General features: G+C 40.7%; 1 protein-coding gene across 4 annotated transcripts in view; it reads left to right on the top strand.

The window, feature by feature from the left end:
* The first annotated feature begins 1,276 nt into the window (after positions 1-1,276).
* The window catches only part of EDA (ectodysplasin A), a 457,423-nt gene continuing 439,509 nt past the window's right edge, over positions 1,277-19,190 (top strand). For 3 of the 4 annotated variants that reach the window (XM_011943159.1, XM_011943158.1, XM_011943157.1), the window contains exon 1: positions 1,277-1,912. In XM_011943159.1, coding sequence (XP_011798549.1) covers positions 1,517-1,912 — 396 coding nt within the window. In that variant the 5' untranslated portion in view covers positions 1,277-1,516. Of the gene's footprint in view, positions 1,913-6,258; positions 6,310-19,190 lie in introns of all 4 variants that reach the window. The other variant, XM_011943160.1, reaches the window with a different exon arrangement.

Genomic DNA, 19,190 nt, shown 5'->3' with positions numbered 1-19,190 from the left:
TGCCGGCTGCAAGTCAATGAAATTGTTAATTATTCATTACTCAATTAATAACATGGAATGAGAGTGCATAGTGACTATGAAGCATACATGTTTCCCCTGCTATGGTCATTTCACTTTCTATAATCTCAGACTAGTAACTCTTGTCAATTGTGACTCTTGATTTAACTAACCCTTTCCATCCTTCATTTCAGGGTCTATTGTTCTGCCATTTGCCACTTTTTTTTTTCTTTCTCTGAACCCGTTTCTGATTGGTGCAGCTGTTGAAGATGCTGCAGTTGCAGCAGTGTACATCTGGAACATTTGGCTGACTTGTTGAACTTCCCCCAGGGAGTACTCCAGGAGAAGGATGGGAGGGGTGGAGAGCCAGAAGAGTTGCCTGTAAATAAAGATGCCAGTAGTGTCTGACCATTCTGTGGGCCACCCTTGTAAAAATCCACTTCATTCTGGCCTTCGGTTTTCCTATCTACTCACTGAAGGCGTATGTTCTCCAATCAAAACTGCTGCAGTGGAAGAAATCTATTCTGGCTGTGGATGCTCTCATACAGCATTTTCTGCATTGTATCAATAGATATTTGTTGAATTAATTAATATATCAAGAAATCCTAGGAGACTGTTTTACCCTTCATGGGACAACATCATTTCAGTTCCGCTTGGCATGGGTCAGCTTCTCTGTTACTTAGATTGAGCCTTCAGAGCCACTCCAGGAGTGAGGCTGCTTGAGTCCCACCCATTCCCATAGTTCCCAGGCTCCTGGGTCTCCTTTTCTTCGGGCGAGCCATTGAATTGCAAACACAGCAGGCATGGTTTCATTCCAAACCCGGAGCTGTTTTAATTAGTTTAACGTCTGTTAAACGCTTTGAAGATTGGAAGCAACAGATAAGTACTGGATGATGTTATTAACAACTGCAGTTAATTGCAAACATTTCTATTAATGCTAGTTTCTGCCTCCTTTTCTTTGCTCTACTTTCTTTCCAAGGTTCCCAAATTCGTAGCCTCCCCCTCCTTTCCTCCCCGTACTGGCAATATAGGGTTAAACTGGGGCGGAGCCCAGGGATGAACGACAGCGCCAGTCACCAACTGGGACGGGGCAAGCGGGAAGAGCTGGGTGGGGCGGCCAGACAGAGGCGAACCCTCACGCCCCCAGGCCCCGCCCCGCGGCTGGAGGCCCGGTTGGAATGGCACGGGGCGGGGCGCCGAGGCTTGGCGGCCCCGTGGTTGGGCGTCCCGGCAGCCGCTTGAGGGATGGGGCGGGGTCGGCCGGGACCTCCTCCTTCATTCCCTCCGCGGGCCAAGCCTCCCCTCTCTCCCGCCCCTCCTCCTCCCTTTCCCACCCCTCGGAGTGGAGCTGCACATGCGGCTGCTCCCTGCTCCGTCCCGCCCAGCCACCGTCGCGCAGGAACGGGTCCCTGCAGCCCCCAGCCGATGGCAGGACAGTAGTCGCCTGTCAGAGGTCGTGAACGGCTGAGGCAGACGCAGCGGCTCCCGGGCCTCAAGAGAGTGGGTGTCTCCGGAGGCCATGGGCTACCCGGAGGTGGAGCGCAGGGAACTCCTGCCTGCGGCAGCGCCACGGGAGCGAGGGAGCCAGGGCTGCGGGTGTCGCGGGGCCCCTGCCCGGGCGGGCGAAGGGAACAGCTGCCTGCTCTTCCTGGGTTTCTTTGGCCTCTCGCTGGCCCTCCACCTGCTGACGTTGTGCTGCTACCTAGAGTTGCGCTCGGAGTTGCGGCGGGAACGGGGAGCCGAGTCCCGCCTTGGCGGCTCGGGCACCCCTGGCACCTCTGGCACCCTAAGCAGCCTCGGTGGCCTCGACCCTGACAGCCCCATCACCAGTCACCTTGGGCAGCCGTCACCTCAGCAGCAGCCGTTGGAACCGGGAGAAGCTGCACTCCCCTCTGACTCCCAGGACGAGCACCAGGTGAGTCACCTAGTAGGGGCGGCGGCGGCCCCCTCCCCTCGCGGGTAGGGCGAGGGCCCTCCGCCACAGGGGCCTGGGGGCACTCTGCCACCTCGAGCCAATTTAGAGGACAGGACCAGGGAGGGACCAGGCGAGCAGGGGAGAGGTTGCCCAGGGCAGGTTGTCTTCGGTCCCTGGCCCAATCCGGACTCCCTAGGGACCCCTTGACTTGGAAAGTCTAGCGCGCGCCCGCGGCCCCTGGCTGCGGGCTGCCTTGAGAAAAGTTGGCGAAGCTCCCGTCGAGGAGGTGCCTGCGCTGCCCCCCGGCCGACTAACGGCTTGGCCCTTCTGCTCGTGATGAGGTTCTCTGCCCGCGGTGCTTGTTTTTTCGTGTCTAGAGCTGATGCCAGAACCAGCAGGCTCCCCTTTGGAGTTGGAGCTGTAAACAGCTGTAATAACTGCTCCACGCCCGCCTGTTGAAACAACTTTTAACCGCATTTTCAGCGCGGGTCCTTGTGCGCTGACCAGAACGTGGGCTTGTTCACACTTACCTGCAATTTGAGACTGATTGTCCTCGGCGTTCTAGTGAGGATCAGCGCCCCTGAGGAATTCTGGTAGAAATATGCCGTCTTGCTAGACAACTTCTGAACAGCAATTTAAAAAATCTATGGAAATAAAACTCACCCTTTGCATGCCGGTTCTGATTCTTAAGCGGGGTAGGTGTGCGGTGGGAAGGGTGGGTGGGAAGCGCTTTTGCAACTGCTAGCTTGAGAACAGGAATCTGCCAATGGAATAATTACTCAGGACTAGTCCCCCAAAAGCAGTTTTGTTTTGTTTGTTTTTGCAATCTTTATGGTGTTTGTGCCCTTATTAGCAAACTATTAGCTTTGGCGTTTGTTTTCCACTCTTTCTAGCTCTTTATTCAAGTAAATTTAGTTCAGTTAATGTAAATATTGTCTTCGTTGCCATATGTGAAACTTAGGAGAAGCATCCAAGGATCCTTTTGAGGTGGCTAAAGAATAATAGTAAAATTGTACCTCTTAGGGAAGAGAGCAAGTTGTACAAATAAGTTCCATGAGGTGAGGGACCCAAGCCTTCTATATTTACTGCCACATCCAGAGTCATTGTCACAACTCTGTAAACATTATTTGTGCCACTTTGACCTCCCATCTAAAGTGGTACACTTGATAGAGACATCACATTCATGATCATAGTGTAATGTTAGGACTGATACTGTAAAAAAACAACAACAAAAAAGATGTCCATTGTAAAGTTGCCCTGAGCCTTAAAATGTCTTACTAGCACACTCCAATTTATATAACAGCTTATCAAAGAAGAGAATCAGCAGACATGCTTCTCATACTTGAAACGTTAAACATTGTAACTAAACGATAATTAACTAGGATTCTGACTCCTTTTATTTATCTGCTGCCACTCCTCCCACACCCCAATGCCCAGTAGAAATATTTAGCAGCTGAACATTGATATTCTGTGAAAAGATGAAAAAATTAAACTTCTTTAGTCAAATGTTGGCCAAGACTTTTTGGCATTCAGAATGGACAGAGCCACTTTTATAGACTGGGGATTAGCAGAACAGCTGTACTCTAGGGCTTCTGTGATGGCATGAAACTCTTACAGGTGTGTAATCGCATTTAGTTATCTGCCCTTTGTGTGGCACTAAAATAGTTCTTTCTAGATTTAAACACAGCTTCCTACCTTCTGTCCTTTATTCTTTCTGTTTTAATATTTTTGAGCAATAGAAGCAAGGATACTAGCTTTTTACATTTGTTGACATCAATTGGAATCAGTTTCCTAGAGTTATGAAGGGCTTATATTAGTCCATTTTGTTTGATTCCCTTGGGAAACATAGGCCCTAACGGGAAAGTGACTTGCCCAAGGTCACATAACTAGAGTCAAAACTGGGATGATAGTTGCTCTCTTAACTCCTAGTTCAGTGCCCATTCCCTCAACTACCTCCTGGGACCTTTTGTGAGGGAGCAAGATGGAGCACCATATTAGAACTTTTGCAAAGTAGAGCACTCAGATCTGCATCATTTTGTTCTACTCTACCTGTATTTTGACCACAGTAAGTTTAACCATGTATTCCTTATTCTTCCTGAACTTCACTTTCAGATTTGGAGTATATTTTGAAGGAATTTTAGCCCAAATTCAACTTAAGTTTATTTTAAGTTATTCAACTTAAGTGTATGTTATCTTGTATATTAGTTTTAGTATACAAAAATAAGTTTTTTAAAAAGTTGATTGGGTGTTAAATTAATACTGCTACAAGCTTGGGTAAAATTTCTAGTGCCCTGGTGCACCCTCTGCTGGCTTTACAGGGACATTTAATTTTCAGTATCTGCTGACACTCAGAATTCTACATTGTGCTGACAGATTCTGATTCGGTAAATAAGGAAGTAAACAGCCTTGTGGGATTTGGCCACGTAGGTCATATTTTTATATTTTAGTTTTTCAACACAAACAACTGCTGTTACAGCAAATCTTGGATGGAGAGGAAGAAAGATAAAAATGTACACCCTTCAACGGGCCGTACATTCAGGTTTCTTACTAGTTTATCTGCAAGGAGTGAAGGCAAGCTGATGACAGTAAACTGCAGGAAGCTTTCATGAGACCAAGTGGGCAGAACAGTCAGAGACACTTCATGCAGGTAGGCAAAAGTAAACCTATTCATACTTATGAGATGATGGGCTCTGGGCTCTCAGTTATGACTCAAGAAAGGGACCTGGAAATCACTGTAGGTGTGTGCATATCATCTCTCAATTTAAAAACTTTTTAAGCAGGACACACAAGGAAGTTAGGGCAGGTAGGATACAGAGCAGAGAGATTAGCACAGTTCTCCATGTGAAATGTTAGAAAAGTCTCCCCGGTGGGGACACACTTGCTGATGATAAAGTGAGAGAGTCACATCAGACCTTCTGTAATCAATCATCTCCTTCAGCTGGAGCAGCCAAGTAGCTGAGATTTGTCTGGATAGTTGGTGGAGATTATCCCAAGAGCAAGGGATATCTCATTTGTGTCTGAATTAGGACAATATACAGTAATATGATTGTCAGAGTAACAAACTAAAAATCACTGTTGATCATTCTGTGGAGATGTTGCTCCAGTTGTGATTGTGGTCCTCAAAGGCCAAGAATGTAGTGGGTATCATCAGGAAGGGTGTCAAAAACAACAAAACACTTACAAAACACTTATTTTTTCCATGTACAAGATCAAAAGCAGATTTACTTCTACAATCAGACAGGAAATTCTGGTGACTGCTCCTCAAGAAAAGCCTAACAGCTGATAAAAGTCCTCAGAAACCCCATTAAATTGATCAAAAGGATGAAGGGATTTTCTAGTTTTTTTCTCAGTCTGGATAGAAAGAGGCTGAAGGAGGAATATGATCAAAGTCTACCAAACCATGAGCAAGACGAATATGGTTAATATATTCATGTAACTTAACAATCCAGTTCAATAAATAGAAAGCCTGCTTTGCCAGACACAATGTTAAGTATTAGATACCTTTTAATGTTTGAAAAATTATTTTCAAGAGGAGGCAAATAAAGGTAGTATGTTATTCAACTCATTGTCTCAAGTAATAGTCAAAATTATGGGTAGATCAATACGGATTTACTTAAAACTGTTAGGGCTATTTGGAGTATGGTCCTAATTATTTGAAGTGATGTCATAGATGTCAACCTTAAAGTTCTACAAAATGTTACTTGACATAACTAGATAGACCATTAGTGTATCCAGAGTTGACATTACCTGTGTTAAGGCTTTTTGATCAAGAACATAACTAGGAATCATTTGAGGTGATTCAAGGTGAGCACAATGAATAAATCCAAGGATTTTTTTTTTTTAATGGAGGTGGGATCTAGATAAAATACATTTACTGTGGGTTTAAATATAGAACTTTTGATCAACTTGCTTCATTATTTCCATCCCATTTTCTCTCTCACTAACTCTGCTGCAACCCAGCCACCATATCCTGTCTTAGAATCATTCTTTAGTTGTTATTGCTTTTTTTTTATTTATTATACTTGAAGTTCTAGGGTACATGTGCATAATGTGCAGGTTTGTTACATATGTATACTTGTGCCATTTTGGTGTGCTGCACCCATCAACTCGTCAGCACCCATCAATTCATCATTTATATCAGGTATAACTGTTGTTGTTTTTAAATACACTTTATGTCTTTACATTAGAGCTCCTTAGAAATCTGCCTTCATTTTTGTCTTTCTCCATAATGCCTGACACAGTGCTAGTTACAGTTACTATACTAAAATACTTGTTTGAGTTGAATATTACTTTGGGACTATGGAGGTGTTTATGTAAAACAAAGACATTTTCTCTTTCTGTAACAGGCCTGTTTTCCTCAGGTCTTGCTAAGCCTGTGACCTGTCAGCTATGCTTAGGTGAGTAATTAGTTCCACTGGCAATGTTTCACTAATTTCTAGAATAATTAGAAAGTGAAATGGAGAAGGGCCTTAACCATGTGGTCAGTCTCCCAGTTTCACATCTTCTCTCTAAGATGGTACAAAAAGCTTCCTGTAATATATTGTTTGATGTTTTGTTTTATTTGCTTTTAGGTCTCATATCTTTCTTTCTGTCTTAGATCTTGTGAAAAAATAATCTGTAATTTATCTGTAACTACCTTATAGAGAAGATCTCTTTGTAGTAGAGAACCTCTGAAGCCATTTAATTCCCAAGAACATTACCAAGAGAAACTACCTTGCCTGTAGAGGACCATTTTATCTGACTCCTCTGTAAATACTCAGGACTTAGCTTTTCATTTCATTTCTTTCTTTTATTAAAAATCTTTTCTATTGAAGTATAACTCATACACAGAAAAGTATATAAATCATATTTGTACAATTTTATGAATCATTACAAAGTGAATATACTCATGTCACCAGCACCCAGGTCAAGAAATAGAACATTATTATATTCCACAACTCCTACTTATATCCTATTGTTATCACTATATCCTCCTCACTCTCTCAAGTTCTAACACCATAGATTAGTTTTTTTATCTTTCTCCACAGTGCCTGACATAGTGCTAGTTGAATTAGTTCATTAGTTTTGTTCATTTTGAACTTTATATAAATGAAATCAAACAGTGTGTATTCTTTTGGATCTGGAGTTTTTTGCTCAATACTGTTTTTGTGACATCCGTTCAGGTTGCTGCATGTGGCTGTAGTTTTTTATTTGTATTTTTTTTTGTGTGTGAGACAGGGTCTTGCTCTGTCACCTAGGTTGGAGTGCAGTGGCATGATCATGGCTCACTGCAGCCATGACCTCCCAGGCGCAAGTCATCTTCCAACCTCAGCTTTCTGAGTAGCTGGGACCACGGGCACATGCCACCATGCCTGGCTCATTTTTAGTTTTTTTGTAGAGACAGGATCTCTATATGTTGCCCAGGCTGGTCTTGAACTCCTGGTCTCAAGCTATACTCCCACCTCAGTGTACCAAAGTGCTGGGATTACAGGTGTGAACCACCATGCCCAGCCATTTGTTTGTATTTTTGTATATTATTTCATTGCTTGAATGTACCACAGTTTATTTACCCTATTTTTTTTTTTTTTTTTTTTTTGAGACGGAGTCTCGCTCTGTCGCCCAGGCTGGAGTGCAGTGGCGCGATCTCGGCTCACTGCAAGCTCCGCCTCCCGGGTTTACGCCATTCTCCTGCCTCAGCCTCCCGAGTAGCTGGGACTACAGGCGCCCGCCATCTCGCCCGGCTAGTTTTTGTATTTTTTAGTAGAGATGGGGTTTCACCGTGTAGACCAGGATGGTCTCGATCTCCTGACCTCATGATCCACCCGTCTCGGCCTCCCAAAGTGCTGGGATTACAGGCTTGAGCCACCGCGCCCGGCTATTTACCCTATTTTTAATGAAGTTGTGGATTGTTTCCAATCTGGGGCTATTATGGATGCTGATGTTGTGGATATTATTGTACATGTCTTTTGGTTACATATGCTTGAATTTCTATTGCTTGTATACCTAGGATTGGAGTTGCTGGGTCATGGGAGATGCATATTCTTGACATTATTGATAATGACAGTTTTTTTAAGTTATTGTATCAATTTACATTCTTACCAGCAATGCATGAGAATTTCAGTTGTTTCATATTCTTACTAACGCTTGGTATTGCCAGTCTTTTTAAACGTAGCCATTCTGGTGGGTGGCTTTGTAGTAATATCCGGTGATTTTAATTGGCATTTCTCAGAAGACTGGTGAGACTGTGCTCCTTTTCATGTTTATTATGTATTTGCATATCTTCTCTGAAGTGCCTATACAAGTTTTTTGCCCATTTTTCTATTAATTTGTCTGTCCTTTTCTTATAGATTTGTAGGAATTCTTTATATACTCTGAATATGAACTATTTTTGTATTTTTTATATTGTAAGCCATTCCCAAATCTGTGATTTACCTTTCTTTATGGTATCCTTTGATGAACAGAAGTTTTTAATTTTAATGTGTTTAATTTTTCAGTATTTTCCTTTATGGGTAGCGTTTTCTATGTCCCATTTAAGAAATATTTTCTTACCTTGAAATTGTAGATATTCTCCTACATTATCTTCTAGAGGCTTTATGTTTTTGACGTTTACATTTAGGTCTATACTCCACTTGAAATCAATTTTTGTGTATGCTAAGATACAGCAACTGAGCTTCATTTTTTAAAATATAGATATGCAGCTGATCCAGTACCATTAATTTTAAGGACCATCTTTCCCCCAGTCCTCTACAGCATCACCTTTGTCATAAATCAGGTGCCTGTATATGTGCAAGATTGTTTCTGAACTGTTTGTTCTATTCTGTTGGTCTCTTTGTCATTGCATCGCTACCACAATCTTAATCACTGGACTTTATTATTATCTGGTAAAGCAAGTCCTTTTACCTTGTTCCTCTTATTTAAAAGTATTTTGGATATTCTTGGCCCTTTGCATTTAGAATCAGCTTGTCATGTTGCACAAAAAAGAAAAAAAAGAAATGTGCTGGGATTTTTATTGGGATTGCATTGAATCTAAAAATCAATTTAAGGGGAACTCATCATTTTATGGTATTCAGTTTTCCAATCCATGAACATGCCCAGCAGATTTGGTGTTTGGTGAGTGCCTTCTTCCTGATCCATAGAATGACACACTCTTGCTGTATCCTCATGTGGTGGAAGGGATAAATGCACTTCCTTGGACCTATTTTAAAAGGAAACTAATCTCATTTACAAGGACTCTGCCCTCATTATTTAATTGCCCCCTAAAAGCCTCATCAAATACCATCACATTGGTGATGATATTTCAACATATGAATTTGGGGGGGAACACAAACATTCAGATCATAGCAAACCTGTTTTAGACATTTTCTCAGCATCCTTTATGTCTGTTACATACTTTTCTCTATATTCTATCCTTTTTTTTCTCTCTATACTTCATTCTGGGTATTTTCTTTTTTTTCTTTTTGAGACAGTTGCCTCTACATACTTTATTTTTAAAAAATCTTCACAAGAACAATGCAAGGTAGATACTGCCGTCTCTATTTTTACATGTGGAGAAACAGACCCAGAGGGGTTAGATAACTGTCTGCAATCATATAGCTGTTTCCAGAACTACATTTTAAATAGGAATTTTATAAACCATATATAGAACTTGTATCAACTGAACCATTTAAAATGTGCATGAAGAAGTTTCTATTTAAAGGACTCCCATGAAAGGTAGATTAATTCAATAAGTGGTATTGGGATTTACTGACTTGCCATTTTGGGGGTTTAAAAAAAAGACAAGTAAAACTGGATCCTTATCTCACCTCTTATACTAAAATGAATTCCAGATGGAACAAAGATTTACATGTAAAACATGAAATCACAGACATCCTAGAACACATGGATGCATATTTTTATAATCTTACATTCTGGGTATTTTCCTGTGACTTAACTTCCAATTCATTAATTCTGTCTTCAGCTTTGTCTAAACTCCCTTTAAACTCGCTCATTGAGTTCTTAATATAGTTTGTCTTTTTTTTTTTTTATTTTTAGAGTTTTCATTTGGTTCTTTTTATAAAATAGTGTTTGGTTCTCTGCCAAAATTCACCATCAACTATCTTTTAACATACTGACCATAATTATGTGAAAATCTTCATTTGATTACTCATTATTTCAATCCTTGAGGGTGTGTTTCTATTGTCTATTGTTTGTCTTAATTTTCTATCACTTTGCCTTTCTCCTGGTTAGTTTTGATTGAATGGTAGACATTATATATGAAAAATTATAGTAGAGATGGTTTGAGGCCTCAGTTATTTTTATCTTTATCTAGAAAGGATTTATACTCACTTCTGGCACATGGTTAGAGATACTAGCAATCTCACATCTCCTTAATTCAATATGAGACTGAGATAATTTAAAGCTGCTCTTCAATCCAAGTGAAGGTTGACTTACCCTTCCTTTTAGTATTTATGCCTTCTAAGTTGAAACCCAAGGCTTGGGTTTTTTTTTTTTTCCCCCTTGGGAGTTCTCCCTCTTTGAAGGGTCCTTAATTCTAACTTTTGTTCTTGTAGCTTCATGAGTCTGTCAGAAGCTCCTCTCTCTCTCTCTCTCTCTTTCTCTCAGCTGACTGTACTATATCAGCCAATGACCTTAGGAGAAAAACAGCTTCTCTCAGTTTTCTTTTTATCCTGCATTTTGGCTTTATAATATTGCATTACTTTGTTAGATCTCAGATATCTTGAAACGTTTATCATTTATATCTTGCCCCAATTTTCTTGTGTGTGTGTGTGTTTTTTTTTTTTTTTTTTTGAGATGGAGTCTCACTCTGTCGCCCAAACTGGAGTGCAGTGGCTGGATCTCAGCTCACTGCAAGCTCCGCCTCCCGGGTTCACGCCATTCTCCTGCCTCAGCCTCCCGAGTAGCTGGGACTATAGGCACCCGCCACCTCGCCCGGCTAGTTTTTGTATTTTTAGTAGAGAGGGGGTTTCACCGGGTTAGCCAGGATGGTCTCGATCTCCTGACCTTGTAATCCACCCATCTCGGCCTCCCAAAATGCTGGGATTACAGGCTTGAGCCACCGCGCCCGGCCTCTTGTGTTTTTTTAAGCAGGAAATTTAGCCCAAATTACTTTTGCTTCCATTACTAGAAGCAGAATCAGCTTATTATTTCTTCAACAAATGTTTATTGATCATCTCCTATGTATCATGCACTGTACAAAACAATGGAGAAGCAGCTATTGAACAGATTAGAGGGGATTCCTGCCATTGTGGAGCATACAGACAAGTAAACAGGCACATATAATACAATTTCATAAAGCACTGGTAGGGTTAATCATAGGATAATCTAAAGCACTAAGGAGGAGTACCTGACCATGACTTTTGAAATCAAGGAACATGTTCTTAACAAAGCATCTTCTGAGCTTAAACCTAAAAAGTAAGTAAGAATTATCTAGGATAAGACTGTTTTAGGCAGTAGGAACAGCAAGTGCAAAGGCCTGGAGATGAAAGAGAACATGGGACATCCAGGAATAAGAAAACCTAGTTTGTATGAAGCTACTATTATCAAGACTGTGTGGTTCTGGCATAAGGACAGGCATATAGATCAATGGAATAGGATTGAGAGGTCAAAAATAAACTCTTAGGTTTATAATCAATTGATTTTTGACAAAAGTACCAAGATGATTAGTTGGGGGGAAAAGATACCCTGTTCAATAAATGGTGTTGGGAAAATTGGATATCCACGTGCAAAAAAGATGAACTTAGATATTCACTAGAGACCATACCCCAAAAATGAACTCAAAATGGATCACAGGCTTAAATGTAAGTACCAAAAGAATAAAATGTTTAGAAGAAAACATAGAAAATCTTTAATATCTTGGAGAGCAAAGATTTATTAGATATGACACCAAACACATAGTTTAAAAAAGAAATGAACCGTTTTGGAAAGAAACTTTTTTTTTTTTTCCAAAAGAAAACCTTGAAAAATGAAAAGAAATGCAACAGACTAGGAGAAAATCTTTGGAAAACACATATCTGGTAAATAACTTATATTCAAAGGAATTTACAAAGGACTCTTGGAATGTAATAATAAGAAAAACCAAACAAAAAAATGGGCAAAAGATATGAACAGATATTTTACCACAAATGAAGATGCACAAATGGCTAAATAAATACATGAAAACATGTTCAACATCGTTTTGCATTACAGAAATTTAAATTAAAACCACAGTGAGATACCATTTCACACCCACTAGACTGGCTATAATGAAAAAGACAGTAAGAAGTGGAGATGTGGAGAAATGGGAACTCTCATACATTGCTAGTGGAAATGTAAAATGATTCAGCGGTTTTGTAAAACAGTTTGTCAGTTCCTCCATAAGTTAACATAGAGTTACAATATGACACAGCAATTCCACTCCTAGGCATATACCTAAGATAATTGAAAACATATGTTCACACAAAAGCCTCTACATTGAATGTTCATAGCAGCATTATTCATAATAGTCAAAAAGTAAAACAGCTCAAATGTCTGATGTGGTATAATGTGATATAATATTCTATACAATGCAATATTTTTTAGTCATTAAAAGGAATGAATTATGAATAATGCTACAACATGGCTGAGCCTCAAATATATTATGCTAAGTGAAGGAATTTAGTCACAAAAAAACCACATTGTATGATTCCATTTATATGAAATGTCCAGAATAGGCAAATATATAGAGCCAAAAATTAGATTAGTGGATGCCTGGGGCAGGGGGTAGGAATTAGGATTAACTAAATATGAGCATAAGGGCATTTCTTGGGGATGAAAATACTCTAAAACTGGTTTACCACAGTCAGGGTTATAGCAGTGGAACTAGAAGTAAAGGAAATGATGCAAAAGATATCATGAAGTTACACAATTTGTAAAGTTACTAGAAATTACTGAATTGTACACTTAAAATGGATGAATTCTACAGTATGTGAATTATATCTATATAAAGTAGTTTTTTTTTAAGTGTCTGGCACATAGAAGATGGTGAATAAATGTGTAAGGGGCGTTGGTTGTTTCTGAATGATACCTATCTTTAGAGGAAGAGAATCTTCAAGGCTGTTTCATTTACTTCAGATATTTCTCCCTCTAACAGATGTGTCCAGGGTCCCAACGCAGAATCAATTGAATCGGAAGCTTCAAGGATGGAAGTCTAGTCATATATAATTTAATAAAGCTCTGTGGGTGATTTTGCCAAGCACTGCAAAGTGAGACTCTGATTTATGGAATTGTGAATGGCTTAGTATTGGCAGAACCTAGGGTGCATGTGGGGCCCAGTAGGTACTTGCACTAAAGTGGGCAGTAATCAAGAAGCTTGGCCCAGAATCATCTCTCTCTTCCTCTCTTTCCCTTTTTTCCTCTCTACATCCCTCTCCCTTTCTGCCTCCCTGCCTCTCTCTCTGTGTCTCTTACTCTTATTCTCTCTGATAGAAATAGCTAACTAGCTATTCCCAGATCCTACTTAGAATTTTTTTCAGAATTGTCGGGTTAAAATATATCATACAGATCATCCGTGGTAGTGGTTCTTAACCAGGGATGCGTATTAGTCTTACCTGGAGAACTTTTTCAAGATACGCACGTCCCTGGCCACACCCAGACATACATCATTAGAGTCTGTAGAGTGAGACCATGGGCATATATAGTTTATAAAAAGGGTTTTCAGGTGATGCTGATGCTCATCTCCATTTGAGAACTTACTGCTCTAAAGGAAGAAATAAAAGCATAAAGAAGACGAAATTTGGTTCCCCATGCCTAACTTCAGCTTCCCTGTTACAGATTGTTAGGTCTGTATCACCTGTGTTACTGAAGCTACTTTGGAAGACCACTAGACCATGAGCTTGGGTGGTAGTGAATGCTTAATGAACACCACTGTGAAATACCATTTGGAAAATCAATTCATAAACTCTGGGGAGAGAGGGATTAGATTTCAGTTGCCATTTCCTCAGCCAGATGATAGTGCTGTGTGCTTGGAATAGCCAAGAAAGACGGTGGTTTCTTGTCTCTTGTGGCTTCCCGGGGATGTCGCTTGCTGCTAGCTGCTGAAACCACTTTAAAATAATAGGCTGTTGAGTAATTTTCTCCATGTATATCCACCTGTCAGTGGGCCTGCACTTCAGAGATGAAGAGTAGTTTTTATTGGCGTGATGGCATATAGCAGGGATTGAAACCAAACAGCCACAATGAAATTGATTTTCAAAAAGAAATTACTTCTCAATTTTATTCTGTGGTTTGTGGATTGTTATTGTTATTTCATCCTGCCACACCAGTGGCCTACAAGGACAATGAAAGCTTGAACATGAGTAAGAGTTTTGGCTCAATCCACAAGGCTCTGTGCCTAGAAAAATTGCATGCTGCAAAAGCACTTTTGCTATGTAGTCTAAATGCTTAAGTTAGGGGAAACTCTGAGGGTTTCTTCCGTAAGGATGGACCTTAATACTTGCCACAACTAGTCAGACTGAGGGAAAGAAGGGTGAAGAGTAGATTTCAGGAGTTCTTTCGACTCAACCCCCACTCCATTGAGTACCTGTTTGTTATAATATAATGCTAGTAGGGGGATTGTGTCCTCAAGACAGATTCAGCTAACAGAACCATGAAGGAGTACAAACTTACTTCGTCCTTAATAACATTAGACAAATCCTTTGGTGCAGCTTGTTTCTGTTTGGATTCCCAGCTGACATCTCAAGTTTAGTAAGCTAAACTGAATTTATCTTCATTCCTCCCCTTCCCACCACACACACCAAATTTTACAAAAGTAAACCCTGGTTTCATGCTCTCAATCACTTACGCATAAAACTTGGAAGGCATTATATTTTTACTTCTCCCTTGTCCTTGCTACCTGTATTTAGCAATCAATTGTTAAGTTGATTCCTACTTTGTGATGTTGATTTACAGTGTTCATGATGTCTCTTGCATCACTCCCTTTCTTTCTAGTCCCACTGCTATCACTCTGGCTGTATTTGGCTTAGATGATCTTCAAGGTGCCTCCCAACAAAAAATCTGTGACTCTTTCTCAGCTCCTTATTACCTCACTCCTACAGTGGTTGTGTAGCTGAGAGTTGCTTTGTTCTCTAGTGCATCTATACACCTCAGCTAGATTATTTTTCTTCCAGAGCTATTTTGTCTTGTCACTTCCTCATCAGAAACCTTGATATCTCCCTACTGTCTGTAGAATAAAGTTCAAACTTCTTAAACTGGCCTTCTGAGCCCCTTTGCAATTGGGTTTGAACTACTCTGCCACTCTTCTTTTTATTCTCTGTCTGCATCTTGTTTTATCCAGACTGACAGGCCTCTTGGATTCTGGCCTTCGTTTACCTGTTTCCCCAAAGAAGAATGTTCTTTCCTCCAACCTGTCTCTTGGACCCCTCCAGGTCCTTCAAAGCTCAACTTAAACCTTAACTCTTGGGTTCATTCTTCCTTGCCCATCTATCCATCCCAGCACCCTAAATTCTTCATTCAACATTGTGCTGTATTGTAGGTGCTCTTGTTTCCTTAACTAGATGTGAAGGTTTTTGAAGATACTGAGTGTTACATTCCTTTATAGCTCTTATACCTACAATGCTAACTATACTCTTTTAGTTAAATACCAAAGTGAATCTTAAGGTATTGAAACATTCCCCCTAATATTGGACTCTAAAATATAGTTGTACACATTGATTGTGAGGATTATCATGCTACCTTAAGGATCTGGTGATTATTAATGGAGTCTGTCACTAGGGCTTCTTTCCTTTTAGAGCCCTGCTTAAGGTCAAGCACCCTCACAGAAGGTTTATTAGATTCTAGAGCTTCCTTCTTCAGTTCCTTTCCCTCCTTCAGATCTTTAAAAGCCTTCCACATAACAAGTATTAATATTCTACTTTGACCTGGTATATACCTTTTGATTTCCTCAACACGGCAAGTCCTTACCGTCAAAATGCTTTTGGAATTCATTTCTCCCTGAATACTGAAGGTACCTCAACTTCTTGGCTTTTAGATTCTAACTCACGTGCCAGGTCCGAGAGGCTCCATACCCAAGTTTCTTTTCAAGTCACAAACCCCATACACCCCCATCGTATATCAAAGTTCCCTGACCTTCTTGTTTGTATTTTTTTTTTTTTTTTGATACGGAGTCTCGCTCTGTTGCTGGGGCTGGAGTGCAGTGGCCGGATCTCAGCTCACTGCAAGCTCCGCCTCCCGGGTTTACGCCATTCTCCTGCCTCAGCCTCCGGAGTAGCTGGGACTACAGGCACTACAGGCGCCCGCCACCTCGCCCGGCTAGTTTTTTGTATTTTTTAATAGAGACGGGGTTTCACCGTGTTAGCCAGGATGGTCTCGATCTCCTGACCTCGTGATCCGCCCGTCTCGGCCTCCCAAAGTGCTGGGATTACAGGCTTGAGCCACCGCGCCCGGCCTTGTTTGTATTTTTAACAATAACTCATTTAAACGTGTAAATGTGGGAAAGCCCTTAAGGTCAGGACTCTCTCTGTTTGTCTTGTATAGCACAAAATATGCTGGTGTTCCAAATAATAAAGGTTTAGGGAAAAGCCCAGGTTGTGGTTATGTACGTGTCTGTGTTTGTCTGTGTGAGGGAGTGAAGGAAGGGGAGGGGGAGAAAATGGAGGGACTGACTTGTGTTTTTATGTGTTTGCATATAAATATTAAATGCTAGAATTCTAGCATTTAATTTCTAGGAGAAATGTGATTCACAGTTCAAAACGTAAGACCAAGTAGTACTACTGTTTCATAAACTACACTCTTACATTTCCAGTTAACCCATTTTCTTCTCAGTCCCTGACTTTACCTATTCATTCACAAAGTCTGGCTCCCACCTGCTAAACCAGAGTGCTTCATGCTCATTTTGGTCTATTTTGGAGATCTTTGTTATCCTGGAGATTGTAGAAAGAGTACTGGAATAAGTTCTGGCTCTTAACCAACTAGCACATTTCAATGTCCTTATTTGTAAAATGGGAAAGACAATACCTTCCCTGTCTCCTTCACACTGTCTTTTTGAGAATCAAACAGAAATATATGTGAAAAATATAAAGTCTTGTGGTTATTTCTTAGAGGACTTATTGATAAATCTGTCTCTTTGTCTCGTTAATTATGTAAAACTTTTTTTCTAATTACTACCTTATATTTTCCATATAGTTGCCCTGTCTGTTGACATAAATTCACAGGCGTTGGTAATGGTACTGTATTTTTTCAAATCATGCTTTTATGTTATACTCCCTTTTTGTATTTACAAATGCTTTCTTTCAGACTGGCCCTCTGATAATTTATTTCCACAAGTTGTAGAGGGGTAACTAGATTGGAAATTGGGATACAGTAGTAGTGGTCCCAGGTCTATGTTTAGTTATTCTCCTCTAGTTAAGTTGGTTCACCTTAGGTAGGTCATTTCACCTTTCTGGCTCTCAGTTTGCTCATCTGTAAAATGTTGGAGATTGAAGTTGGTGATCTATTAAGTTCTGTTCAAACACTAACAATTTATCGTTGCAGCTAAATAGAATTCCTGATGCTGGCCTGGCACGGTGGCTCACACCTGTAATCCCAGCATTTTGGAAGGCCGAGGTGGGTGGATCACCTGAGATCAGGAGTTCGAGACCAGCCTGACCAACATGGTGAAACCCCCGTCTCTGCTAAAAATACAAAAATTAGCTGGGCGTAGTGGTGGGTGCCTGTAATCCCAGCTACTCAGGAGGCTGAGGCAGGAGAATTGGCTTGAACCCGAGAGGTGGAGGTTGCAGTGAGCCAAGATTGCACCACTGCACTCCAGCCTAGCTGACAGAATGAGACTCCATCTCAAAAAAAAAAGAAGAATTCCTGATGCTTTTTTTTTTTTTCAGTTTTTCCTGCCACACACCCCACTCCTTGAGAATCACTGGCCTAATGAATATAGTCCAGATGCCAAATTCAAGACTTACATCAGTGTTGGCTTTCCAGTATTATGCACTGTTTCCAACAAGAACCCCCAGTTATATATAGATTGGTTTTCTTACTGCATATTCCTACCTTCATTGCCACCAGTCTTTCCCCCTGTTAAAATCTTTTGTGTGTGTGTGTGTGTGTGTGTGTGGTAGAATACTCCTTTGTCTCTAAGGACAAGCTTAAATGTTATACTTTCCTGTGAAGCCTTTCCTAATAGCTTAACCCTTAGTAACATTTTTTCTATTTCATCTGAACCACATCTGCATTTATGATATGCCAGACACTATACCTGGCATTGTCGGAGACAGAAAGATAAAATAAGTTCCTCCCATTAGAGAAGGCTGAAATTGGGAATTAGCATTCTGGGCAGTGGTTAGCAGCATCAGCAAAAGACTTGGAAATAGTAGAGTGGAGTAGAGTGGAGGGTGAGTTTGGGTAAAGGCTTAGAGCCCATGGACTTACTTATTTGGCCTATAACTATATATCCTCTTATGACAGTTATTGTGATAGTATGCTACCTTATAATATGAAATTGTGATTTATTTGTCATTTATTGGCTACCTAGCTGTCATTTCCTTTTCCTAATACCATTGCAGTTTCTTTTTGGAGTAGTCCCTTTCCGTTATTGGATGGTGTAATAGGAAATCTAGGTGCTTGTATCCCACAAGAGAAGCCAAAGGGGTCAAATCCTTCTACTTCCCCAGTAAAATCAAAGAGCAGTAGCCATGTGATGTGTGGTCAACCAACCTACATTCTCTTGTGGGACTGGCTTGACTTCTTGTCTTACAGTCTATATCCTTTGGCCCATTGCTCCAATCACCCTCTTGCAATTTACCTCAAGTCTCTTGAGTCTCTGTCCCCAGTCCCCCTGCCTTAACAAAACCTCAGTCTAGGGTCAGCCCTACCATTTGACTTTACCAGTTCTACATGAAAGACTGTTGAATAGGGCTGCAGAGAATAACCGATTACAGTCACTACAAATTCAGGCCCCAACCTCTGCTGGATACTTAGTTACCTAGCAATCTTTCTTTCTGTGGACTGAATTAGCTTGATCTTCTGAACTCAGCAGCAATTGTGTACTCTCACTTTGATCCTCAAACCTCCTGCTCTAAGACATACTTCACTTTCAGCTGTTAAAGCCCGATTCCTACTTTCCTGAAAATAATCAAAACTATCTGTGACATCACCTGCAAATACATTCCCCTCGCTCACTATAATACCACCTATGGATTTTACTCCATTTGCCCCCACTCTTGTGCTCCTGTCTCCATAGAGGAAATGTTCCTTTGGCTCAAGACCAGTCCTTTCATCTGAGCTTTGGATCTTCTCCCCTCTTACTATCTCATAGTCCTTTCTCTTAGTCATTTTCTTCCTATCCTGTATCTTG

This window comes from Colobus angolensis, unplaced genomic scaffold (assembly GCF_000951035.1).
Source record: "Colobus angolensis palliatus isolate OR3802 unplaced genomic scaffold, Cang.pa_1.0 Scaffold216, whole genome shotgun sequence".
NCBI lineage: Eukaryota > Metazoa > Chordata > Mammalia > Primates > Cercopithecidae > Colobus > Colobus angolensis.
The sequence above is the reverse complement of the archived record's forward strand: the minus strand, read 5'-3'. Positions and strand labels throughout refer to the sequence as shown.